The sequence below is a fragment of the Rhipicephalus sanguineus genome, chromosome 5, assembly GCF_013339695.2.
Source record: "Rhipicephalus sanguineus isolate Rsan-2018 chromosome 5, BIME_Rsan_1.4, whole genome shotgun sequence".
Taxonomy (NCBI): Eukaryota; Metazoa; Arthropoda; class Arachnida; order Ixodida; family Ixodidae; genus Rhipicephalus; species Rhipicephalus sanguineus.
In genome coordinates this window covers 25,953,954-25,981,320 of record NC_051180.1, presented here as the reverse complement: position 1 = coordinate 25,981,320, position 27,367 = coordinate 25,953,954, and the positions used below count along the sequence as shown (strand labels likewise).

Below are 27,367 nucleotides of genomic sequence, written 5' to 3'. Positions count from 1 at the left end.
TTTGACTTCGTGCCTTCGTTTGTGTAATTTGGTCTCACCTCATGCCACATTTTTTCTGCGCGGCAATGAATTGTATACTGATGAGAGCGGCGTCCCCAGGGGGGGGGGGCGGTGGCACACCGGGCCCGTGCCCCCCCCCCCGAAATTTTTTCTTCCCATGGCATACATAGCACAAAAGGACACCCGACCACATCTGCCTGCCCTGCCCCCACTTCAGATCATGGAGGTGAACATCCCCTCCCCCCCTACCGCCGTGAAAAATATTTCTGCCTACCTTCACTGATGGCCGCGATGATGTGAAAAAATTAGAAAAATCAACTACAACGGAAGAACGCGAGTCACGTGACGCTTCTTGTGATAAAGCGGTAGCGTATACTACAATATCAGAAAATTTAAGGCTTATCTAAATACATTAAGAAATTCGATGTGCTCTCACCTTTCCCACTATTCTTCACATTGAAAAAACCCCACGCATTAACCATAGGAACCGACATAAAGAAATAGAAATTTTTTGTCACGTGTGATATGCCCTTCCCCCCATAACACATAACATAAAAGATGCAGCAGCGATCAGTATAAGTAATGTTTTGCATATGAATTGTTCTGTCACTAACTTGACGGCCACTGGACATCTGTGTGTTTTGTTTTCACTCGCACTATACATAATAGGTTACAAAGGCTGAGTGACCAACGCCACCGGCGTTATCAGTACTTAGCATACTAAATCAAACCTGTGGGCAGATTAACGTTGAGATAAGCTGGGCCATTATTTCGCTCAGAGTCAAAGGACGCCTCCAGAAATAACTAAAAGTGTTTACTAAGGGAATGCTTGTTGATTTTGCTCATGTTTGGGATGCGCGGAGGCGTTGTCTGTGAGATGGGCAGCCTAAGCACATGATAAAAGCCTAGTAATCAGTGCCTGAAAAAGAACAGCACATCGGAATTTGTGTGGAGAGAAGGTCTCTGCGAAAGGAAATACCTGGTGCAAGCAAAAGAAATCCAGCCAGCTCCACTTCGCCAACACTGTCGAAACACCGAAGCTTATGCCCGTCATTCATCAGGCTATATCGTACTTCTGTGCTTTTCAAGTCTTCCATTCGCTGGCGCTTAGCTTCGGCCTCCCTTGCGCGAACATCGCGGTTGGCTCGGCGACGACATGCCCGCTCTCGTGTCAGCGGGAGAGCGAGAAATGTTCGCCATTCTGAAAGCGCAAACTCCTGAACGCTGACACTAGCACTCTATTTTACACTCCAATGCACCTCACCGTCACCCCATCTTGGCTCGTTTCTGGAAGGTTCACCCCTCGACATCCTCCGCCCTCGCCCTCGCATATCGCAGCACGCCCTCGCCTCTCACAACACGCCCTCGCCTCCCGCAGCACGGCGCAGCGAGCCTGACTCCCGCAACACTGTAAGGCCAAAGGCCACGTTATCAGTTCTACGCCGAACCCGGACATGAAAGCCTCGACTAAGAACAGCTTCGCTGTTAAAACCTTTGTGCCACAAAGAGCAGCAGAAGCCCGACTCACTATTGCACTGGGCGCTCAAGCCAAGAGAAAATGGACGTGCAAGCACCGTAAGTGTGTTTTCTCGTACGCATTTGCTTCTGTTATTGCTGTTCTCAACGCCCAGGGCTGTGTTGCAAACGATTTACCTTACGTACACAAACGAAAAAACATTCTGCAGATCCCACGCGTTGTGGGAATCGGTTTCAGCGAAGCAGTCAGCGAGTACTTCTATTATGTATTTTATGGCTTTGAGCCAAGCGTTACGAGGTGGATCGACGTGTTTTTTTGTAAGTGTAGTGGCTGTGTGCACATCGAGGGCTTACCAGGCACGTCTACAAACTGGCGTTCGAAGGGTAACTTGCAGTGCGACGTAACGTCAGCACTCACTTTAGAGTACATACATCAGTATTATCGAAACTAAATGCGCTTTATGGTGCAGTCATGGGAATATCATACGTAACTTTCGTTAATATATTCCGCCGGGGTCGAGCAATGTTTCAATATAGCTTGCCGAATCATAGGAATATAAATGTAATGTTTGTTAGACTGCTATAAAAGCGGAGCCAACGCTGTAACCACGAACATTAATCTGATATGACGCCTGTATCGTAGGAGTACATATGTGGTGTTTATTGCTTTCTTGTAAAATTAGATAGCCAGCGCCACCACCACAATCGACGTTGCACGGACATTACGCCTGCATAGGCTGTTTTTCCAAAACAGTTTATAGACCTGGCATGGCTCTGTGGTAGAATACCTGACTGCCACACAGAATGCTTGGGTTCGATTCCTTCTGGGATCCTAATTTTTATTCTTACCATTCGTCGGGTCAACGCTGCCGATGCCGGTTTCGCTTAAAGCTCTCGTATTTGAATTACCAATCTGTCTTCTCGCCGTTCTTGGGTAGATATAAACTGTCAATCACCTGTGGCGCATACCCGTACACCGCGGCCCGTGGTAAACGGGCATGCACCACACGCGTATGGAGGAAAGGGTTTGAAGACGTACGCGACAGGATTTTCACGTTATTCATGTCATGGCCCGGCAGTCATATTCGTCAAATCTTCTTACCCTCCCATGCCAGTTTTGGTCTACACCAAGTTAAGGCGTGTTCACACCGAATGCGGAGCACTCAAGCCGGCGAGCGGATTTTCAAAGCGGAGAGGCAGCGTAGGCGCGCGGCTGTTCAGACCGACCGCGTTGCCTTCTGCCGCTCCACCGCGGGAGCGGAGCAATCCACCAATCGACGGTGGACGTGTCGCCATCTTGCGGCACTACGCGGCACTGCGCGCGCGCGTCTCGAACCCTGATTGGCTGCGGCCAAAGTGGCCAACTTTTCCGCGCGGAGAAAATCGGCCCGGGCGCTATCCGGGCAAGCGGCCGCGGGTTTTTCGCTTTTGCGGATAATCCGCGTCCGCTTTCCGGATCCGCCTCGCCGTTTTCCGGATCCGCGCTCGGTGTGCCTTTAAGGAGGCGATCACGAGAGCACCCAGACGTAGGCGCCTAGATAGATACATAGATAGGAACGCTCAAAATGCGCATGGGCGCATGCTTCGCATTTAAAACGCGCCCACGCGTGGTCAGTTAAAGCTATCGTTGCAAGAATTGTGGCTAGTCTGTGCATGTAATTAACAGCAGTATGATCTTCATTATGAGTCCAATCTTAACCTGAGGCTCTGTGTTAAAGCTATATATAAAGCAGAACAAGATTTTGTCTTCTTGTATTATTGCATATGGGGACGGGCGATTCTGAAATCAGTAGTTGTGACCATGAATGGTATCGCCCAGTTAAATGTAAGTACAAGGCTCATATTCGTCTGCCTGTCCGCCGCAGTGATGCGGTGGTTATGGCGCCCGGCTGCTGACGCGAAAGCGGCGGGTTTGATACTAGCCACATCGGTCTCATTTCGATGGATGTGGAATGCTATACGTCCCGTGTACTGTGCGATGTCAGTGCACTTTAAACACCAGATGGTCGAAATTTCCCGAACCCTCCACTACGGCATGTCTCAATCTTATCGTGGTTATGGAACGTAATACCCCGGAAATTAATATTATTGTTGTATTCGACTACCTCTTGACTATGCAAATGGGTCAGTGAAACTACATTACCAAGTGTCTACGACATCGGGCTCAATATAACGGAATTGTATCCACTATGATATGACACACTAGCCTTTGTTTGTTCAGTACCAGTTATAATGCTCAAGCTGTGTTCGTAGTATTCTCAAGGCCGATACTGTGGCTTTACCATGGCGACGTGGTCTAGGAGAAAACTTTCGAGAATGTTTCATGCTAGCTCGTGATACAACGACCTACGTTGACGCAGTAATGAGCCAAGAACTGTTTCGACATCAAAGCTGGGCGGCCTTTGTTTGAGCAGTAATCCCTATTTTCTGTAGGATAAGACTTTGACCCGCGGTATTATCGAGAAACGCTAGCTTATAAGTTTAATTACCGAATGATGTTTTTGTTTACCGATTGAAATATTTGTTGTTTTTTTGTCGTTCTGGTACTCAAGTTGTGAATCATTTCTTGAATTGCTTGTTTATTTTTTCAACACTTCCCAACTTTCGTGATTCCTTATTGTAGCACGCCGTGTGTTATTTTTCTCAATTGCTCGCATTATTTGCTTAACACATATCGGTATCTCGTACCAAATAGCGCACTTAACATGAAAACGAGTGTCTCTAAATGAAGGCTTCTTTCGTCTTTCGAGGAAACCAGGTATTTTTTGTCTCACATATTTCCGCTTAAATGGTCGTTTATACGATAAATATTGCTGTTCGAAACAAAAGGATAAGAAATAAATAGATAATAAGCAGGACAGAGCAAACGATGACTGCGTTCTGCTATTGTTATATGCTACCAAATTGGGTCAGTGTCAGGAGCTAGCGTTAAGCATAGAATGTGTGGACTATTGAACCTACATTTGCAATGTGCAGTCAAGAATAGAGAATATTATTACAACTACACATAGATATAGATCTACATGATGAAAAACGTCATGAATGTGCATTCTTCCATGAAGGAAGATGCCACGGAACACAACAAAACAACCAACGTCCGTCCTCCTAGTCGTATATATTAATTACAATTGAGGTGCAACAAAATTAAATTTTTTTGCGATTATTTCACACCAAGTTGGTTTTTGGGGAAGTATTTTTGTAGAGGAACCCAGCCGCACACGCTTATTCAGGACATATTTAATGTGCTACCTATAGCCAAGCTGCTCGAGCTTGGAGCTGCGGCACCTTCTCGGCCCGTGGCAAGACAGCAGTTGTGCGATGCGCAGCACAAAAGCGCTGTTGGCGTTTTTGAGGAACACTCAGCTTAACCAAAGCCTGTGAAGGACTCTTCTTATGTATATATGTGTGTTTGTGACTGTATGCACTATTTGTGTGTATATGGTGTATATGTGATCATTGTATATACCATAATCACCCGACACCTGGAGTAGCAAGCCAGGCGACAAACCAGGCTAACAAACCTTTTCTCTCTCTCTCTCCGGGCATTTCATTAAAGAATCTTATCTCTCTCTCTCTCTATAGCCAAGAAAGCGGATGGAAAGTTCTCGTTTCCTGGATCTGAATATGAGTGAATACCATAGGCGTGCGCACAGGGGGGGGGGGGGGGGGGCGGCCGCCCCTCCTAATCACCTAAGGGGGCGGGCGCAATCTGCCCCGTACATTGACACTTCTAGTCACCTAAGAGGGGGGGGGGGCGCAAAATCTGCCCCATACATTGACTTAGTAGGGCGGGGGGGGGCGCGCTGCGATGAACCTTCGCCCCCCCTGATGAGGAACCCTGCGCACGCCTATGGTGAATACACAGTTAAAGCTAACACCTCAATTGTAATTAATATACACGACTAGGAGTGCGGACGTTTGCAGTTTTACTGTCTTCCGCGGCATTGTTCTTCATGGAAGACTGCACATTCATGACATTTTTCATCGTGTAGTTCTATATCTATGTGTCGCTATCTACACAATTGACTGAGCGATTGCTGGGGCTTTTTTATCTATGCGAGTGTTTTAAGCATGTGATGTCTTTTGTTTTAGGTTGCAATATCAGGAGGAGTTCGCGAAGAACGGAGGAAGCGAATTCGTCGATTTGCATGTTAGTGATAAGGATGAAAGTCTTTCGCAACCCCGCCATTCATCAGCTGTCAAACTTGAGTGGAAGAACATCTCCTTCACCTTGCAAGAGAACAATAGTGAGTATTATCTCAATGTATCTCGAAAAATCGGTGGCATGGCAGCTGTTTCCTGGCATGCATGTACAAGAATGACGCAGCCATTGTTATTCGTTTCCCTTAGGGCATTCACGCGAGTAAGGCAGTCACGTCATATATTTTCCATGCTCTGTGCATTTGTTAAATCGTCATCACTTCTACATACACGGATTTTATTCTAAAGAGACGGAATGTGTCGGGCCGGTTCTGGTGGCAACTGCCAGCTAGCTCTATTTCTCCTCTCTCTGTGATTAATTTAAGCCTTAAGCACCCAAACATAATGATAATGTTACGTGTACCTTGTAGAGGAATCATGTATACAGTCTTCTCATTGTAAGTAATGGATATCGACCGTCTGTCGCTCCTTTATATAGAGAAATCGAGTATCCGTGGCCGCCACTTCGACGACACAGCGTTCTCTTAGAACAATACCGCGAAGTTTCCCCCGCTCTTACTTCTCACTTGAACCCGTTATCCGGCTGTCGGGTGCGTTGTGCAGTACTCACGAATTGAAACGCGAAAATTTAGGGCTAAGTAAGCACGTACTTTTGTCTGCAGTTCGTGCCATATTGGAGTAATTCTGACTAAAACCCTTAGATCCGAGCCATCATTACGTTCCAGCGACATGGCATGGTTATCACGCACAATTGCTCATAGCTGTCGTTATTGGGAGCGAGGTCCACCACTGGAAACGCCGGCGCCACCGTCTGCGGGACGTACTTGGGAGGATCACGTGGTCTCAGCGGCCGCGTCGGCCGCTTGTGAGCACTGCCGCGTGCTTTGAAAACGGGTTTCAAGTTCCACCTGCGCTGCGGTCTGTTCAAATGCGGAGGTTTTCTCGCATTTTGAACACAATTGAACCCATTGTAATAGGAGTGGCTGACTCCGCAGGAGACGAACACGCTGCTCTACTTCTAGATGCCACAGCGCAGGACTTACGCAACGGAGCTTGGTATATCAGCTTGCACCGGTACCAGCGGGACCAGAAGCTGCGTGAAGCGTGGGTTTTGAAGCTAAGAACCGGCAAGGAGCCACGGGCTACGAGTCGTGTGTGGAACAATCCCTTTCGCGACGAAGACTCGCTATAGATACTGCGTCGGGGTTGCGATGTTTGACGTGTATCAGAAAGCGCGCACTAAAACGATCGTTCGGGTGCGCTTCCCGCCGGCTAATGGTGCTCATCTCCCGCAGGATGGAAAAGGCGCTACCTTTTAACCGGTGCGATACCATCTCAGAACCTTCACGTGTGACCTCTTGATCGCCGACTCCATGCTCAGCGTCAACAAAATCGGATGCATGCAGATACTTAAGTCATTGTTTAGATACGTTGGATTAAAAAACTCACAGGGTAGCTTATGCGTTTCCCTGAGATGACTGGAAGGCGAAAGCCATCTTCCCCGTCTTCTTCTTGTCAGTCGATGTATTGATTCTCCCCCGCCTCCCTCCAAAAGCTTTCTGCCCCTAACGCGGTTCCTCGCTGCCTCCGTGATCGGCCAACCGATCACGGTGGCTGGGCATAGCGACCATGGTGTGAGAATACGTGATCGTTTGATGTCACGTTATGTGGCGTTATAGTGACGTCAAAATGACGTCACAAATTTTGGCAATCTGTGACGGCATGATGACGTCATATGATGACGACATCACGTGATGGTTATTTTTTGCATCCCTCGTGTTGACGCCGCCGACACGGGACGCTGACGGTCAGTCTTCCCGTTTGATGAGGTATCTAAGGCTTTCCACTTCATGAGCTACACGACGTTTGCTGGTGGATGTACAGAGCGAGCAAGTCAAATGCTGCGGCTGATGTGTGCTGCATTTATGTTGGCAATAACATTCTTGCAGTCAAGCTTGAGTTCTCCCTATGCAAACACTACGTGCTAAAAAGCCCAAATTGATTTGTGCCACTCTCAAACTCACGTTGGGCTTCTCCAACCCCATGTATTTTCTTGGAGCCTTATTAATTTATGCGGGAAAAATGCCGCGCTGTTGACGTTAGGCACGACACTTAAATTGCTGTGCAACTCGCCAAATAATGCTGCGCATTAAAATTTTGCATCCGCGTTGTTGTTTCCCTGCTTTGCAGCTGCAGGTTGCTGCAATAACTTGTCTTTCTTTCACCGCTATTTCAAGTTCATTTCCTTCACAGCCGACGTTTGCAGAACAAGTCCGGCGACAGTTATACTGTATTTTCTTTCTTTTCATTCGCGTTGCATGCTCCTACATGCTTGGCCTCATAGATCGCTTCTCCTTCCACCAGCAGTCTCGAAGTGGCAAAACTTAATGGTCTATGAATTTGTTGACGGCAGAGAGCGGCAAGTTCACTGGAATGCAAAGGGAACGATAATTAAGGAGCATATTAAAAAAGCTCCGAACTTGCTCACGCTTTGTGTGAGCACCAAACGAAACGAACGCACTGAAATAAGAAACAGAAGCAGCGGCAATTGCTCGCTGAGAGGATCGAGCAATATGCAATGCGAGGCAACTTGTCAAATGACACTGAAACGTACACAAATTTAGAAAGAAAAAAAATATTTAATCGACAGGACGGCCCATCACAAGCTGCGGTAGGTCGTTGCCGTAGGTCGTAGACCGAAGTCGTAGGTCTAAAGAAATTGTTCTTGAACTGCTCTGATAGCGTCCGCGCAGCAACAGTTGTTTGCATAGGCGTGCGCATAGGGGGGGCAGGGGGGGGGCGGCCGCCTACCCCTAATCACCTAAGAGGGGGGGGCGCAAGATCTGCCCCGTACATTGACCCTTCTAGTCACCTAAGAGGGGGGGGGGGCGCAAAATCTGCCCCATACATTGACTTAGTAGGGTGGGGGGGGGGCGCTGCGATTAACCTTTGCCCCCCCCCCCCCCCCTGATAGGGAACCCTGCGCACGCTTATGGTTGTTTGTGTACCCACAAGTTCTCATATTTTGTGGCCTAAAGTTCACAGCACGGTGCCAAAACGCGTTCGTATGAAAGCGAAACCATCAGTACGAACATACATTCAGACGCATCATACATACAGAAGCAGCGTCGGTCGCCGCGAACCCGTGCGATCGCTGCCTTGAGGCTTCTTTCTGTTGTGCTCCATTTGGTTATACAGGCAGTCTACTCTAACAAGATATTTCGCATAGCTTGCACTCAACAACTGACTACCTTTGACGCTAGTAGCCGGCTCAGGGGTCCCCATCGCGGTGACCGCGCGAAGCGGGCGCTATGTTTTTTGCAAAGGAACAGCGACTGTAAACTATCTTCTGCTTTCTGTTCACCGAAAATTATTATTTTGACAGTAAATGACATATTCCGTTTCGAAAGTGCTTACCGAAATGTCCTGGAGGGCTTCCGCGGGGTGTTTTTGTAGAGCGCCGACAGCAAAACGTATGGGGAGCGCGCCGGCGGTATCCTAACTATAGCACGCAATCGAGAAGCATCCGATTCAGGTCGAGTCCGTAACTCCTCGCCCCCAATACCAAAGGAAAAAAAAATGATGTCGCGTTTCATTCCGTGAGTACTGTACGCCAACCCACGATGCTTCCTCTTTGTAACGAAACAAAGATCCCAACACCAAGACGCCCCGCCGCCACGTGGCTAACCTGTTCTTGTTTGTGAAGAAAGAAATTCGGCAGATCCCACGCCTTGTGGGAATCGGTATCATGCGGAGCAGTCAGCGAATAGTTCTATGCTGCATTTTTCGGCTTTGAGCGAAGCGTTACAAGGTGGATCGACGTGTTTTTGTAATTGTAGAAGTTGTGTGCACATCGTGGGCTTACCAGGCACGTCGACAACACTGGCGTTTAAAGGGTAACTTATGGTGTGACGTAACGTGAGCACTCACGTTAGGGCCCATACATTAGTATTATTGAAACGACGGTGCGATGACCTGAATATCATACGTAACTTTAGTTAGCGTATTCATCCGGGGTCGAGCAACGCTTGAATTTAGCTTGCTGAATCATAGCGATACAAATGCAATGTTTATTAGACTGCTATAAAAGCGGAGCCAACGCTGGAACCACAGATGTTAACTAGAGATGACGACTGTCTCGTAGGAGTATATGTGTGGAGTTTATTGCTTTGTCATAAGATTAGATATCCAACACCCCAACCACTCCTGACGTTGCACCGATATTTCGCCTGCATAAGGTGTTTTTCCAAAGCAGTTTCTAAACCTGGCGTGGCTCTGTGGTACCAATACCTGACTTCTACGCAGAATACTTGGTTTCGATTGCTGCTGGGGTCCTAATTTTTAATCTTTGCATTCGCCAAGTCAAAGCTGTGTCGGTTTTTCTTAACGCTCTTGCATTTAAATTACCATTGTCTGTTCTTGCCGTTCCTGGGTAGATATAAACTCTCAGTCGTCTGTGGCGCATACCCGAGTGCCGTGGCCCGTGGTAAACGGTTATGCGCCACACGTGTCCGTAGCAAAGGGTTTGACGACGTGCGTGACAGGATTTTCACGTTATTCATGTCAAGACCCGACATTCATATTCGTCAGATCCTCTTACCCTCCAAATGCCAATTTCGGTCTACACCAAGTTAAGAAGGTGATCATGAGTGCACCCAGACGTAAGCGGATAGATAGATAGATAGATAGATAGATAGATAGATAGATAGATAGATAGATAGATAGATAGATAGATAGATAGATAGATAGATAGATAGATAGATAGATAGATAGATAGATAGATAGATAGAAGGATAGATAGATAGATAGATAGATAGATAGATAGATAGATAGATAGATAGATAGATAGATAGATAGATAGATAGATAGATAGATCCCGAAAAACGCCTGTTAAAAGGACGTTAATCCGCCGTCATGGTTATGAACGGCGCTGGCAATTTCACTCATTCTTAGGGCTTAAGTTGTACACATACATCAACGCTCAAAGAAAATGGGCGGAAGGATGCCGTCCTCGTTGGCCTAATTGACAAAGTGCCATGCATGTAAGCTGGTATAGACGTGAGTTCGGTCCTCCTAGGGAGGGTTATTATGTATTTGACCTCTCTCGTTTATATTTACCTAAACAGTTCAAGAAGCCATGACACCTATCTTTATCTACTCTTTCACTGATTTCATCAGATCTTGCTTAGCACGGTTATGACTAATACGAAAATCGAGACCCCAGAATTGCACATATTTACTCATTGACATTTTGTGCCCACAGCTAATTCTGACCGGTAGAAAAATCGTGATTAAATAAATTTCTGCGTTCTTCGTCCGAATCTTTTCGTATTTTTGTACGTGTGTTTATTAATGAGACCAAAGCAGCATGTCCATCGAAGAAGGTTTGCCTTTTTCCTTTCGTTATAAATATTGTATAACCTTATTGCTTTAATTTTTTTGGGCTATATAACCCTAGAGAGGAAGAAAAACAAGCAATTTCAACTTCGCTCACCAATGCCTGCTTACTTAGGAGGTGAAGAACAAAGTTAGCGATGATGTGGGAGTAGGCATTTCAATGAAGCAAGATAGATTTAAATGTAAATATTCATTGAGGCAAGTTCTTTGACGGGGTCCATCGAATTATATCTCATGCATTAGCCAGCCGAATAATTGCTAAGCGATCTATACGACTAGTGTTCTGCCCACTGTTACAGCCTTTGTTGTTTTTAGATGCTGGCTGTTTTTAATAGAGCTCCGTCATAAAATACTCCAACGTGTTCTGAAATTTCCAGGAAAGAAAACATTGTTGAACCGCTTGTACGGGCAGGCAAATGCAGGTACAATGACGGCTATCATGGGGCCGTCAGGAGCCGGGAAAACTACGCTGCTCAACATACTTTCTGGTCACTAGTGAGTCCTAACATTTTTCATCTCATTTCAGTTTTATTCGCGTGGAATATATTTTAGGAGGTCTAATTCAATTACAGTGTCCGGAAACAGCAAAGTTTTATTTGACGTTTTGATCTGCAAGTGTTGTATTGTAGGTATAAAATTTTGATGGCGTTTTTCACTGATCGATTGGAGCAGGATTTCTTGCTCCGCGGCAGCGAATACTTATTTTAATGGTCAATCTGGAGCGGGTTCGCGCATTTCATCGGTCATTTCAGACAGTGGCATAGCCAGAAATTTGTTTCGGTGGAAGGGGGGGGGGGCGTACACCCTTGATCCTGAATAGGGGCTAGGCAGACAAGTGTGCTCGAGTGTCATTTCGTGCTCTGCATATACCATGGCTCAAAGAAATTTCGGGAGGGGCACGTTCCCGGTGTGCCACCCTCTGGCTACGTCACTGGTTTCAGAGCAACTCGCTCCGCGCCGAATCGCTCTCACTTGCTCCGCCGCCAGTAGGTGACCTGTAAAATAAGCAATCGCAGGGAACTATGGGATGCAGTGGCTTCCGTTTCGACACACCACGCGGGTGAACAGCGGCACGCACGGTTTTTTTCCCGCTCCGTCAGCCGTGGTGGAGCAGTGGTTGTGGTGCTCGGCTGCTGACCCGAAGGTCGCGGGTTCGATCCCGGCTGCGGCGGTCGCATTTTGATGGAGGCGAAATGCTAGAAGCCCGTGTACTGCGCGATGTCAGTGCACGTTAAAGAACACCAGATGGTCGAAACTTCCGGAGCCCTTCGCTACGGCTTCTCTGAAATCATATCGTGGTTTTGGGATGTAAAACCTCAGATATCATTATTTCTTTTTCCGTTCCGTAAAAAAAAGTCTACATCTCTGTCGACGTTTCAGCGATGTGAGCGCTTTAGAAGATGATTTTGAGTTTTGGTTAAACGTGACTGCGACGATGAAAAGTCCCGCAAGCCATGAAAGGTAAGGATATTTTTGCTGCACACAAATAGTATGCAATGCTTTTCTGCTGTTCGCGGGTACAGTAACTATTTTGCTATCAGATCAGTCGATACAGAGAATAGTTTTTATTGCATAATACATTGCTGCACGTGAGAAGCATCATTTTAAAGGTCTTAACAACGTTGCTATTTGGGCGAGTTGGAACATGTCATTCATAATGGTATTGAGCATAAACACTAGACAAAAGACGAGCGAGAGGACAAGGACGCAGCGCATTCTTCCAACTAAAATTTATTCGAAAAGCGCACACACATATATACACAGAGCAAGAGAACAAAGCCAAAAAATAAAAAAAAGAAAGGAACCCGGGTGTGAGCAACAAAAAAACGCAGAAAAGTGTCACGCTAGGAAAAAGAAAGATCGACGTTTTTGCTAGGTGCGCCTCCGCGAGAATTCAGTTCTCGATATAATATTTGCAAAAAATAAATGCGCAAGCTTGCTATTAGCGCAGAATACACACGTACCAGTGATGAAATGGTCTTCGCACACTCTGGCTCCAACGTTCGGTATCCAAAGGCTACCAGTCGCTGTGGCTAGCTTCACAGCCACGGCCCATTTCATTTTAGGGGCGAAGCACCTTAGGGTCTAAGCGTGTCGGCGTGCATCGTGCATCGTCTGCTGTCACGGCGTGCATCGTCGTCTGCTGTCGGGACGGTCCATTTGCTTGAGCGCGAGAGAGGGCGACACCGCCTCAGCGCTCGCCGCGTGGCGAGAGAGAGCGAACGGCGTGCGTTGACTATGGAAACGCTTTTTCTGCGACGAACGCTGAACTACCAGCTCGCAAAGAACGAGAACCTCGCCAGCGGGAGACAACGCCGACGCAGGCAGCGTCTACTAGCGAGTTTCTCGATTCAAAAAAGAAAAAATCGACTGCTCGCGCTGCACAGCCGTTCACCGGCCACCCTATAGGCACTGGATCTTGATCTGCAATGTAGTGCCGGCGGGAGATTTCTTTTGTGCGTAGTTAAACAATAAAGATTCACAGTGTGCACCTTAACAAGAAGCGGACTGCGGGTCTCTGTGTCTAATCTTTCTTCTGTCTCTCATTGCCCATTAGCAGTGATTTTGCTGTGGTAAACACCGGCGCACACTGCATGCTTCGCCCCTCCACAGGTTTCACGTTAGTGGAGCTGAAACACCCTTCTCTAGATGCCTCACCGCGCCCCAATATTTTTTTCTTTCTTCGTTCCACGGGAACTTATACATACGTTCGCCTTTAACGCTCGAGTTGGAGCAGCCGACGGCTGAACAGCCTACCATGGTTTTGCAGGGCGATAATGCCGCGTGCGAGAATGCCGAACAATCAGAGGCCTACGGCGGAGCGGTTCGCCGTCTGCATGCCTCGGATCAGAAACCGGCAGCAGACGACGCAACCCACGATCCCTCGCTCTTTTGCCGGTCACCTATTCGCGGATTAGGGCGGAAATAGGACATACGTCGCTTCGGACATTGTGCGAGGCCCCAGCTGCGGAAAGTGGACGCGTTTGCTGCTGTGATGAAACATTGCAGCGGCGACCAAGGTTGCCATGAAGACATACGCAGCGGAAGCAGAAATAGTTTCCGGAACCGTTTTACGTGACGTGTGCGTAAACAACTTGTGGCGGGATCTCACGCGGAGAATTCCCGTGTTCCACTGGTAAAATCGGCTTTATGCAGTCCGAGTACTCTCTCCAGGATTTTGGCGGCCACATTATATCCCAGTGAAAAACACCAACAGATTTCGGCTACTCACTTTGCATTTCGTGCTGCCTGATTAAACGAGCAGGTTCTTTGGAACCTATTCATTTCGAAGCTTCCCTACTGAAGTTATGTTTGCTAGATTCTTGCGAGATTTTATTGCTCTACTTAATTGAAGAAGAATACGACCTCAGCGAGAACTCGACGTACTGTGATAAAAACAAGAGTTTTGACAGGAGCAGGTTTGAATTTGTAGTAATTCGGACACTGTGTTCTTGACAATAACACATGAATGTTAATAAATATAAAATAAAATAAACGCTCGACAAGTGTACACAGGCAAGAAGCGACCATCTCACTAAGTAGTAAATTACTTATAGGTCGCATTCACTGCGTTATAACAACAAAGAAAGCAGCTCTGCTTCTGCTACGCATACGCTGAAATCTTGTTCATTGCTTGACTGAAGCGTTCTTTGATTGCGCAGCGACAGAGGTTATGAAGGTGAAGTTCAAGTGAACGGCTATGTAAGAGAAGCGAAGTTATTCAACCTGCAGAGCTGCTACGTGATGCAAGACGACTGTCTTCTCGGTTACCTGACAGTGCGCGAGACCCTCGCGATGAGCGTCGAGCTTAGAACATCGACGCGCGGACGGAGAAAGATATCAGAGATGGTAAGTAAGTCTTTTTTTTTTTTTGAGCAAGCAATAAACGTGGCCTATTCGGTTATCTACTGGACATAATAAAGTTGAATTCGGTCAAAAATTGTCGCCGTTACAGAAATTCCTAACATCGTAACGTCGACGCGCGCGCACGCTCGGCACAGCGACGGTATACGCTAACAAACGCGCAGCACTCTATAGACGATTTTCCGCAGCGGCGCACGGGCGCTGCCATGTTTGATCACGTGATCGTAACTGGCCTTCCCCCAGCTGTACCCCAGCCATTTGCCCCAGCCAACGCATTGGGCATGGTTGTCTAGTGGAGCAGCGTCGGCAGTACAAATATCAAACCAGAATGAAAAATTAATAGAAAAACGGCGAGTAACGGGCGCTTTGCCCACGGCTTCTATGAGCCGCGCGTATCCACCTTTCGCCACCGTTCGCCGTTCGTGGCGCCACCAGTACAACTCAAAGCAGCAGCGCACGAGGCGGATAGTCCGACGCGCGGCGCGACCGACGCCTCCGGCGTCCGTCAGCGCGCCCCGGCTGCAGCCGGCGCGAGATGCGACGTGCTGCATTCCGCGCCGGCGACGTTACCCAGACTTCGCTACGTCTGCGTCTCTTCGTGAAGAAGGGACGCCGAGTGCACTTAAATGCACATGCGCAGACCACCGAGGCGCGAGCGGCGGCGGCTCCGGTGCGCCGTGTGACGTCACTGCTCCTCGCGCATGCGCAGCACAGCTCTTGTACGCGCATGCGAAACCGCTCTGGCTCGGCCAATGTAGCTGGCGCTACAAAAATTACGATGGATTCTTACACCTTTCTAAGAATGTGACAGTGAAGGCCTAGTTGCACCCTTAACGATGTGGAATGAAGCTCTGAGCCAACGCATCGATTAATGGGCACCGTACGATGGACGTTTCGAAATGCGAAGAACCCACAGCATAGCAAGCAGAAGCAGCAAAATTGGGCCCAACCCCGACTAGAAGTGAACGCGACTCGCACGTCTCCCCACGTCTAGACCGTGCATACTTGGCAGGGCCATTCCCATATATATCTAGCGTGACCTCTGCGACTGGCTCCCGCAGCGGCGCATTGCCGGAACTAATAGCGATGGCCGCGCCCGTAGGACCGGTGTGAAGCATAGAGTTTCCTACAATACTTACTAGAGGGAACTCTGGCGCTAGTGTCTATGGGAGCTGCAATACATCGCGCTTCAGCCAGCATGGGAATCATGGGTAGTACACGGATTTGTCTAAACTTCGTTCTTTCGGCTCCGTTTGGCTCCGCGTCGCCTCCATCCGCTTTGTCGCAAAACGAAGTTCAGCAAAAGTCAGCAGTTTCACTTCACCACTTTAACTTCTTTAGGCTCACCAATTCAAATCTGGTCACAAAGTTCACAACGATCCATTCTTTTATCCGAAAGAAAACCAAAACATAGCAATAAACAAAGTCACAAGTGCGTTCGAAGCCAACAAGCACGAAGACTAGGCAAATCCGTGTACTACCCATCATTCCCATGGTGGCTGAACGATCGCAGCGCCAGAGTTCCCTCTAGGTCATTTTAGGAAACTCTATGGTGTGAAGCATGCGTCTCGCCCTAGTTCTCGCCCCTACTGCGCTGCTACTCACGCTAACGGCGCTATGACGAAGTGCACGAAATAGACGCGAAACTGGCGCGCTCACCTACGCTTCTGTCGTTTTGGTCCATATATTTAGGGCCTCACGCAACCTTGAAACAATGGTACTTAAGGCTTTGGCCTTCCAACATTGTGTTTGCAAAAATTGTGTTTGCAATTGTGTTTGCAATTGTGTTTCCAATATTGTGTTTGTACAATTGTGTTTGCACAACCGGATGTTTGCACAGTCTATCTCCATCGCAGGTGGAAGACGCCCTAGAGTTGTGGGGCTTACAAGGTTGCGCAAACACGCTGGCGAGATCTCTCTCTGGTGGAGAAAGGAAGCGTCTGGTCATTGCGCAGGAGCTGATGAGCGATGTACCAGTGGTTTTTCTCGATGAACCTACAAGGTAATGCCCGGACTACTCAATGCCATTCGCGAGTCATTGCCCGGGCCCTTGTGGTACGGTTGAAGAAAGATGAGACGTAATGACAATTAAAATGTGCTAAGAATGATAACCGCCAGAACCGTTGAAGGCAGGCGTGAAATGTTTTTTTTTCCACATCGCATCTAGCGATCCAATGTAGAGCTCACCGATTTGTTCACGCGAGAAGTCCAGCGTAACCGGAAGCCTGGTAGATGAGTGTTTACAGGTCTTGAAGAAAGAAGGTACGGTCCTGTAAATGTTTCTCACATTTCTTCTAGCGTTTTTCATTCTGAGAAATACTGAAAGAAATGATTATGCGGAACTTAAGGTGCTAGTTCTCAATGTTGGCGTGCTTGGTGCATCACGGCAAGACACGCATTTTTGCCTAATGTCGCTATAAAACTTACCGCCTTCGTATCATCAACTTCCATTCGCTTCTGTCTAAAATGTAAAACAGATGTTGTTTTCATCTCGAGCTCAGTTGTCTTTCTTCCGCCTACCTATCTTTGTTTTTAAATAAATGTGTTTAAGGAGAGTTTCGTGCCTATGTGTGGCCCCGGCTGCTCCTCTTCTCTTACGAATGGTTGACATCTTCAAGTTGTAATCACGAAACGTTCATCAAGATGATCGCACAAATCACTGGGCACTTGCCCGCACTTTAAGCACAATTGTCATGATCGCGGAAACAAAATGCCGCACAGGTACAAAAACAGGAAAAACATGGAAAACACGTGAACAGGAATGTCTGCTAATAATTAACAACTTGGACAACACTGGCGTAGAGCGCCAGGGAGGCTACGCCGGGAGGCGACGCCAGAGACGTTACGCCAGTCAACCCCTCGCCCCCGTCGCCCCTGAAATTTTCTATTTTGCATGTGTATTACACAGGCAACAAACATAAAGTATGGTGGACCCCTCAGCCCACCCCCCCCTCTCCCCCGAAAAAAATGTCTGGCTATACTACTGGCGAACAATAATTTTTAACTTGTTTAGTATTTTTCTAATATTTCTGATTTCGCGCGCAGCATTATTTGGAAAACTTTACTGTTGGTCATGGGCCCAAAATGATAGTGGCCGTCTATCCAACCTACAGTAAAACCTCGGTTATATGATCACGGCCTGTACGAATTTCGGGGTGATACGAATTTTTCTGTGGTCCCGGCCAAGGCCCATTAGCCTGCAATGTAGTGGAGTGCGGTTGTTGCAAACCGACTTTCACCTAGCGACGTTTGATCCGAACGTACGCAAGCGCACAGGTACGAACAGGTGCTGCCCGCGCTGGCTGTCGCGGAAGACGCGGCAGTCCCGCGCGGGCGCGGGCATGCGCGCTGCGCGACCATCAACCATTCAGTTTTTCTAAGGGTTTCTTAAAGGGAAAAATCATAATATTTACCACGTGGAAGAAGACGTTCTATGTCTCCTTCTGCCTTTTCACATAAGAATGTTGCACTGTTAGTTTTCCTTATCCTACACAGGAAGCTCTTAGTATAGACACCCTGCCTTTCCCTCATTTTATTATCCCCCCTCCCCTCTCTCTCTGTATAGGCATTACTTCTTCGAAGGCTACAAATTGTAGTTTTGACAAATCGGGTAATTTTAATGGGAATGTTAAATTCTATTCCAGGAGGAGGAGGAATAAACTTTATTGTCAACCAGCAGTTTAAGCGCCTTGGCCTAGGCCTCCCACGTGGGGACGTCGAGGCCTTGCCTCTTCGCCGCCTCGCGGGCTTGCTGGATGGCCCATAGCTGATCGTCGAGGTGGGAGCTGCGCAGGGCAGCGCACCATCTCGACGAGAGGGTCTCGGTGGTAACATTCTGGTACTGGACGGGACACTCCCACAGCCAGCATCAATTCTTTATAATTGGGAGTTCTTCGAATCGTTTACGAACCAAGTTTCCTTGGACAATCAACCGCGTTGTCTGTTTAACAAATATCGCGCATCGCTCGCCGCGAGAAGCACTAGAGACAAATCATTCTCTTGAAGCATTGCATGTGCCATGCGATAAGCTGTGGCATTTGCTACGATTTCACAGTGACTTGAAATCCACTACAAAATTGATTGGGATATCAGTCTTTAACTATGGTGCACTTCTTCTGAATTTTATATGTCAGTGTGTTATCTGTGTGTTTCCTAAGCTGATATCTTTTGTAAAGAGTAATGAGGCTTGCGAGTCACTTCGGATTACCCAGCGAAGAGGCCCTGACTGTCGGAATATGAAGCGTAAAGCATAATGTATAGCAAAAATTAAAATAATAAAATAAAGCCAGTTCACGCAGTGACAGCTGCCGAAACAGCGGAGCGCTCGTGCCAACTGCTGCTGGCGCTCGCAACGAGCGGCTTCTTCCTCGGGAGTACGAGAAGTCTTGCCCATCTTCGGAAAGTGCGTGGTGCACATAAACCCCCGCTTTTACACCCGTAGTCGGTCGCCTCGTCTCCACCGCCCCTCTCCTCCTCGCGCCCAGCGCGGCCTCACATTGGTTACCGCCTCACCGGCGAACGCCACCTATAAATACCGCTTCGTCCGCGACCGAGGCAGTTACGGCATCTATGGGTGTATCTGGCAACAGGAGCGTGACAGGCGGACACTCATCTGACATCAAGCCCAGCCCTAGAACAGCTCTTCTGTTATATGCTTCCCGTTGACGGACGGGAAGAACGGCGCCGAGGTGATGAAAGTGACGGGGACGTTTAGCTCAATGTGTCCAACTCCGATATAACGATGAGATGACCACGCTCCAATTATTTCATTGAGTTCGGATTGATGACAACATCGAACTCTAAAGGTCCATACGGGGAATGGAAGTTCCTTCATAAGTGTGAGGACTTCGTGAAATAGGGTTTTGTTAAATCGAGTTTTAGGTGTATTAATTGTATTCCGTTTCTAGTCATTACCAGATTACACTGGCAAACTATCGGATGGATTTTTATAAGTTCTTAAGTTTCTTGTAGCGGCATACTTTCTCATGAGAAATTGTCTCATGAGTCAAACGCTTATATAATTGGGATGTACCTCTCTCGGCAATTCACTAAGTTTTGGTTGTGGTGTGCAGTGGACTGGACAGTTGCTCGGCGCTTCGCTGTGTGCGGGTGCTGAAAACACTTGCCGACAATGGGCGCACGGTGCTGTGCTCGCTGCACAACCCCAGCGCGAGTGTCTTCTCGCAGTTTGACAGGGTAAGCACTTTTGACACGGAGATGTGCAAGAATGAGATTTATCAATGCCACCTCAGTGCTGTTAAACTGGAAGCATAAATGTACAGTTTAGGCTCTAGAAAAAAATTAGGTTCTACAGCGTATAGAAACAATATGCCGACGGGCGGTCACTACACGTTTTTCAGGAGTCTAAAGTTTCAGTTCTTGTAAAACTTGCTTATGGCAACGACGCCATCCGGCCGAACTAATGTTGGACGATTCCCTATGTTTTCCATAGGCGACACTGTATTCATGGAATAGATTTATTGTAAAAAAATGTCCACACATAACATAAAAGTTCCCCCAGATGTTCTCACAGCAAATCATTATGCACTCTCAAATTGCATGTTAAGTGCCGCACTCTAACTACAACAGTTACGTTTGCAGAAACAAATGCTGAACGATCCAATATAATAAACATGTAGCCGAGAAAGCCGGTTAATAATAACCATGGGAGCAATATTTTAATCTGACTTAGTATATTTATGATGTTTCCGATTCCTATACAAATATGACACTGATGTTTTTGTGAATGAACTTGTTTCCATGCCATGGAGAAAATTTTCGTATTTCGCCTATTCGGCAAAGTTTATTCGCTGAAGTTATCCCGCTACAGCTAACCGCAACCTTTTCAACTTTCACCTCACAGCTGTATATGCTCTCCAATGGAATGTGCATTTATAACGGCCTCACGGAGCATTTGGTTCCGTTTCTCAACTCTCTAAACCTGCACTGCCCAGACTTCAGTAACCCATCTGACTTTAGTAAGTACAGATGCTGCACTCATCTTGAACTGCTATTCGATCTTGTGCTGAAAACACAGATGAACGCCTATACAACCATTCGAATACATTGTCCCTTGCTGTCACAAAACAAAATGGCAACACTGATGTAAGGGTGTGAGAGTGAGGCCACTGTAAGAAATTTCGACCAATGTAGCCAATCATTGTGTAAAACTTGAGCAGGTGGCACATATTTCCATTGATGAAATTGACGAAGAAGCATATCGCAACTTGAAGTCCTTGGCCTCTGTGGAGCATTGTGTTTACAGGTATGTGCGAATAATTACGATGCCTAATTCCATGATGCAGCTGATGACATCAGCTGTATTCCGTAGCGACCCCCCCTACCCCCCCCCCCCACACACACACACACCAGGCCCGTAGCCAGGAATTTTTTTCGGGAGGGGGGCACTTGCTGAAAACCTTGACTGTTTGAGAAAAACACCTATTTTTATTATTCATTTTTGGTAAAACATCTACCTCACCAAAATTTCGAGGGGTCCCGGGCCCCTAGGCCCCCCTGGCTACGGGCCTGACACACACACACACACACACACACACACACACACACACACACACACACACACACACACACACACACACACACACACACACACACACACACACACACACACACACACACACACACACACACACACACACACACACGCGCGCGCGCGCGCGCACACACACACACACGCACACACACACGCACGCACACACACACAGACGCACACGCACACCCACACACACAGACGCACACACACAGAGAGAGAGAGAAACGCGCGCGCGCGCGCGTGCGTTTAGGCACACTGATGAAGTCGCCGAGTCGCCGTTATGCTGTTCGCAGTGACAACTGACACTGGTCAGTCACTGCCGCAGTAGTTTTTTCTTTATTTTTTTTTTTGAAATTTTAACTCATCCACGTTGCGCAGTCACAGATGTTGCCTCTGGCGTCCACGGAGAGCTGACAGTTAAGCTTTCAAGCTTCTATGTCCCTTGAAGACTGTCCCGAGAACAAGGAAAAGGAGCACGGCGAACAGAGCTTGGTGACGGTCTACGGCGGACGCCTCATGTCTCGCAAGGTTTCTTATTCACACAAGTTTTCAACGTTGCGGTCTACTTCGTGCAAAATAATTTCAAATGTTTTTATAGTTCTCAGTACAAATGCCCGTAAAGTTTCTCTTTTAGCAGAATGATCCCCAAACTGTGTTCTTGAGAATTTTCATTGAGTTAACTGACATCATTTTTTGAATATATTCACGTGACTCCCAAAGCTTCAAGGGATTAAATGCTTCAGTAATATCGCATTGATCAAATAGCACATCTAAACAATTGATAATCTACCTTGCCAATACACATCTTACAAACAAGGGCGTTTCTAACGAAGTTCAATATTGAGACATTATTATTATTATTATTATTATTATTATTATTATTATTATTATTATTATTATTATTATTATTATTATTATTGTTATTAAATAAGGAGATGTTGGCACATAATTGAAGAATAAAACATAAGACGTACTGTGTTCAAAATAGCCTTTCAGTTACTATTCTCAATGTAACACCAGGACGATAATACGGGGTACAGAGAAGAAAAATGTTTTGTACCACATACAAGCTAAAGAACTTCAGGACATTGCTGAAGAAAGCATGTGACGCAAACTAAAACAGCGTGTGTAGCAATACAACATGCAGTTGCGTTATCACACAGATAAGTGCCATTGAACTGGTGCTATTGAAAGCCAAATTATGAATGTAATTAAAAAAATTTCACCATCTCCCACTAAAGGGAACCATGTGGGGATGCGAAGGAGCGCATGGGTCGACTTAAAGTTCCGTGTATCACGGGCACCTTGCCCGGTGTTAACGCGTCCTTGCAAGTGGAGCACACCATGAATTCACTGTAGTTGCTGTTGCTGTTACTCGTCCCGAACTCTTGTTGGAGCACGCCACGCGGGTTCGTCGCGCGTCTGCAGAATCTCGTTCCCCGACGCCATCATGTGATTGCTGAGAGAGTGTAAGGGGGAGAGGCCACAGCGTCTTACTCAGCCCCTTACATAGGCCCGAACGCGCTAGCGCGTGCCAGAACACGTGGTTTTGTCTGCGTTACGCCAAGCTAGGACAGCATAAGGCAGCCCGGGCCCCTAAAGTCATCTGCACGTATCATTATCAGGTCGGTCGAAGAACAAGACGAAGAAGACTTCTCCTTTGCACGAGCGCGCGCTCAATATGTTACAGGTGGCGATGGTAGGTTTTAGAAAGCGGACGGTCGCCAATGGAACTACAGACAAAGCCCAGCGCAAAAGCTCCTTCGCATCTAAAAGGATCGCTTAAGTACCATATACTCACTACTTTATTGGTCACTTCACATAGCGTCCCTCTTTATTTTTATTCGAGTTTCGAAATAGTCCTCACTTTGATGTACTAATCGTTCATACAGCTATCGTTACAAAAATCTATAGGGCATTGTGGCTAACTTCTGCTGTTATAACTATACCGGGTTTGGTATTAATGTGAAAACACTCATGCAAGAGACATCGTTCACTCCTTGTTCATTAAGCATAGAATTTCAGTAGCGTTCGATAGCCCTTCTTCTTTTCTTGCAGGAAAGTGATAACGAGAGACGTCAACACGAAGTTGATGCAAAGGCCCTCCGACTATTTATGACATTGATGAAAAGGTTTTGGTACTGCCATATAAGAGATAAGGTGGGCTTATCACGCAATTCTTTCCGACTGCATATAAATAATACATAAGAAAATGTTATTGAAGCGTTGGTTCCTTGTAAAAACACAATCATTGCATTGAGATTGAATAAAGAGAATTTTAACAATAATTTAGCTACCGTTAGCCAAGATTAGCTAACACAGTTTGCCAGTTTGAACGAGTCCTTGTAGCATGCAAGTAAAAGCGGTACTTGAAGTCACGTGACTTAATGAGGCGTTCTTTTTTTTATTTTCGAAAGTCTGCCTTTTGTTGATCTCAACTGTAATTCGGGATTGGCCCGTGTATTTCGTCACAAATCAAAAACCGATAGGTTTATTTTGTCACCGCTGGCTTTCTTTATCCACTACGACGCGCATAATCCGCCATGGATGGAGGCGGTGAACGAACGGTCTCAGCTCTTTTACTACAGAGCAATTTTTTTATTGTAATAAATTAAACTCGATGAACTCATTTAAAGTTCCCGTGTGCTTAGATTTTGGTGCACATTAAAGAACCCCAGGCGGTCGAAATTTCCGGAGCAATTCACTACGGTGTCTCGCATCGCCATACCATGGCTTTGGGACGTTAAACGCCAACAATTATTAAAGCGATAGTGTTAAAGAGCTCGTTTCTGAGAAATTCCGACGTCGGTGTCGGCGTCGTCGGTTGTGAGCAAAAAATCCTCATCTCGTCCGTGACTGAATAATCAAGAAAGCTGCAAATAAAATAAAAAAAAATTCGGCAGATCCCACCTGCCGTGGGAATCGACATGATGCGAAGCATGCGCAAGATGGTGACTGTGGCGTAACTTTTCACATTGAGCGAAACGTTACGGAATGATGCTAGAAAAATGTGGAAGTGGTATACGCACACTCATATGTTCAAGAGTAGCATATGTATTATATAACCCGTTGTTTACAGTTGCGTAACGATGCCAACAGCAACATGGGTGTTACCAACACCAGACGCGGTAAGCTTATATTCTTCAATACTGGATAGCACGAATCCGAACAGGACAAAGAAAGAACACAGATGCACAGGACAGGCGTTACTCGTAACTAAGCTTCATTCAGGATAGTTTCCCTAGATATATACATAGCCGAGTGCCACGCGCAGGCGCACTGCACGTACGTTACAGTCACAGTTACAGTTGTTATGCTTATACTTTTCTGTTATGGCGAAGAACGCACGCACGTTTCGCGAACCCGCGTGTATGTGTAAAAGGGTTCTTGACAGTTCTTGAACAAGGTCACCATTACAGTGATCAGTGAGCACCAGCAGCTGGGCCGGACTTGTTAATCGGATCCGTTCGTGATCGCGGCTATGAGGAATCTAAGTGTAGTGAAGTGCGAGATATTGTGAAGATGGTGGAAATCCTGGATTCCTCTTACGATGAAATGATCTATGATGCCTTCTGTCGCGGACGTGGCAGCGAGGTCTTTTGATGCCCTGTCCACATCCAGGCCGTCTTTCACACAGTATAAGCACCAATCATTGTTGGGTCTTGATAAATCAATGTTGCAGTCACCGGTAATGATGAGAGGCCCAGTTTTCTCAGCAGATTTATTGTAGAAATCGTTGACCCAGGTTTTTGCGTAATCCACGTGGTCCACGTTGCGGACGACTTGGACGAGTGGATGGTAGTTGAGCGTCTTCCACGGGTGTTCTGTCTTCAGCTTCCTCACTTCGCTTGCGTCCGCCGCGGTGGTGTAGCGGTTACAGTGCTCGGCTGCTGACACGAAGGTCACAGGTTCGATCCCGGTCGCGGCGGTCGCATTTCGATGGAGACATCTCGGTACACGTTAAAGAACACCCAATGGTCAAAATTTCTGGAGCCCTTCGCTATGGCGTCTGTCATAATCATATCGTAGTTCTGGGACATAAAAGCCCAACAATTATTAATATTATCACTTTCCTTGCGTGTCAATGTGTGTGTTCGTGGTTACTGTGTTGGTTGAGACTTTGTATCACCTGTGGCACATACCCGCATAACATGAACTCTGGTGTACGGGTATGTGCCACACGTGACTGAGAGAAAGGGTTTCATGACGTATGCGACAGGTATTTTGCGTTATTCATGTCATGACCAGTGAATTGTGTTCGTCATACACTGATCCCCTGCTACGCCAATCTTGGCATATTACAAGTTATGGAGACGACCAGGAGAGCGCCGAGACGTAGGCGGCTAGATAGATAGATAGATAGATAGATAGATAGATAGATAGATAGATAGATACGTAGATAGAAACGGCCAAAGTGCCTGAGGTTCGCTAAGAAATGCTTCGCATTTAATAATAAAAATGTTGGGTCCGAGTGTGAATCGAATTCAGGCCGTCTGCGTGTCAAGCAGGTGTTCTACCACAAAGCCACGCCTCTGCTTGGAACTGCACTGAAACTTACTTCCATGCTTCACGCGTCCTGTATACAGGTGTCACGGTAGGAGATGTAATATCGCAGTAATATTGCGCGGTACAAGCGTACATTGCTATCGGGCGTCACACCATGTGAATATCATAACGACTTGGTGGTTTAAAGGCAGCCACCCATTACAAAAGGCACACGCATTACTGCGCGTGTTCCCTTAAGACTACGTAGTGGGTGCATCGCAGCTTCGAAAGAGTTCCTCGCGCATAATTCCTCCTGGTTGAAAGCATGCTACCCATTACATAAGGCACAGACCTTAGTGCGCTCATTCTGTTACACACACGTAGTGGGTGCACTGATACTTCGAAAAAGCTCTTAAACAACATACAATAAGAATTATGCATTAAGTGGTCGAAGTAAGCACTAGGGGCAGGACATCGCTATCGCGTTCAACTCTTAAAGGCGAAGCTTAAGCGTCCCCCAATGTATTATTATTATTATTATTATTATTATTATTATTATTATTATTATTATTATTATTATTATTATTATTATTATTATTATTATTATTATTATTATTATTTAAAGTTGGTGAGATGGTGCATGACCAAGCGAGACAGCACAAGTAGACCCGTTTATTCGACGGGCTCTGGACACTTTAAAATTGCTTACAAGATATATATTACAAGCTTCGATGAATATTGCCTGACAATTTTTTTTTATTTACTCAAACAGTTCACATCTGTTGCTCGAGTGGGTGCGAGCTTGTACTTTGCCTTGCTGCTGAGTGTCACGTACTACTGCTCAGGAAACCGGACAGAGCGGGTTCGTGACACACTTGCCATGTACTTTGCGATCCTGATCATACTAATGTACCAGTCTGTAACGCCCATTCTGCTGACATGTGAGTGAATTATTCTTTATTATTCTCATTCGAAACTGCGATGGTCGAGCAGTCTGTTTTCTCCCCACAATCGACAAGGCCTGGGAGTATTCCAGAACAAATAAATACGTAGTTCGCTGGTTAAGTTTTTGTACGCTAACTTAGTGTATAGTGCCGTGTTGCTTGTTACCAAGACTCTCATTGCACTGTCGACAACACTGTTATTTAAATGTCATGCCTTTCAGTTCCCTTGGAGATTAAAGTCCTTCTAAGAGAACAGCGAAACTGCCGCTACAGTCCTAGCTTGTACCTGAGTGCGAGAATAATTTCTGAACTTCCTTTCACGGTGAGTATTTCTTCACTCAGCTTATTTGTATGCGTCTTGCGGTATCTTAGAAAGACGTGTTGTGCTCTGTGATTCCTGCTTTTTTACTATAGGCACATGAGAAATAACAGCACGCATTAGCGCTGCCTTCTACGTATTCCTCGCGTCTCAATACCTTCAGTTATT

General features: G+C 46.7%; 1 protein-coding gene across 1 annotated transcript; it reads left to right on the top strand.

Moving 5' to 3' along the window:
* The first annotated feature begins 10,282 nt into the window (after nt 1-10,282).
* LOC119393951 (ATP-binding cassette sub-family G member 1-like) lies at nt 10,283-27,309 on the top strand. The gene is made up of 10 exons (XM_037661149.1): nt 10,283-10,298; nt 11,412-11,529; nt 14,697-14,883; nt 16,755-16,900; nt 19,971-20,094; nt 20,762-20,876; nt 21,900-21,979; nt 26,709-26,877; nt 27,102-27,202; nt 27,295-27,309. Exons 1-10 carry the CDS (start codon nt 10,283-10,285, stop codon nt 27,307-27,309), a joined length of 1,071 nt encoding a protein of 356 aa, XP_037517077.1.
* The last annotated feature ends 58 nt before the right edge of the window (nt 27,310-27,367 follow it).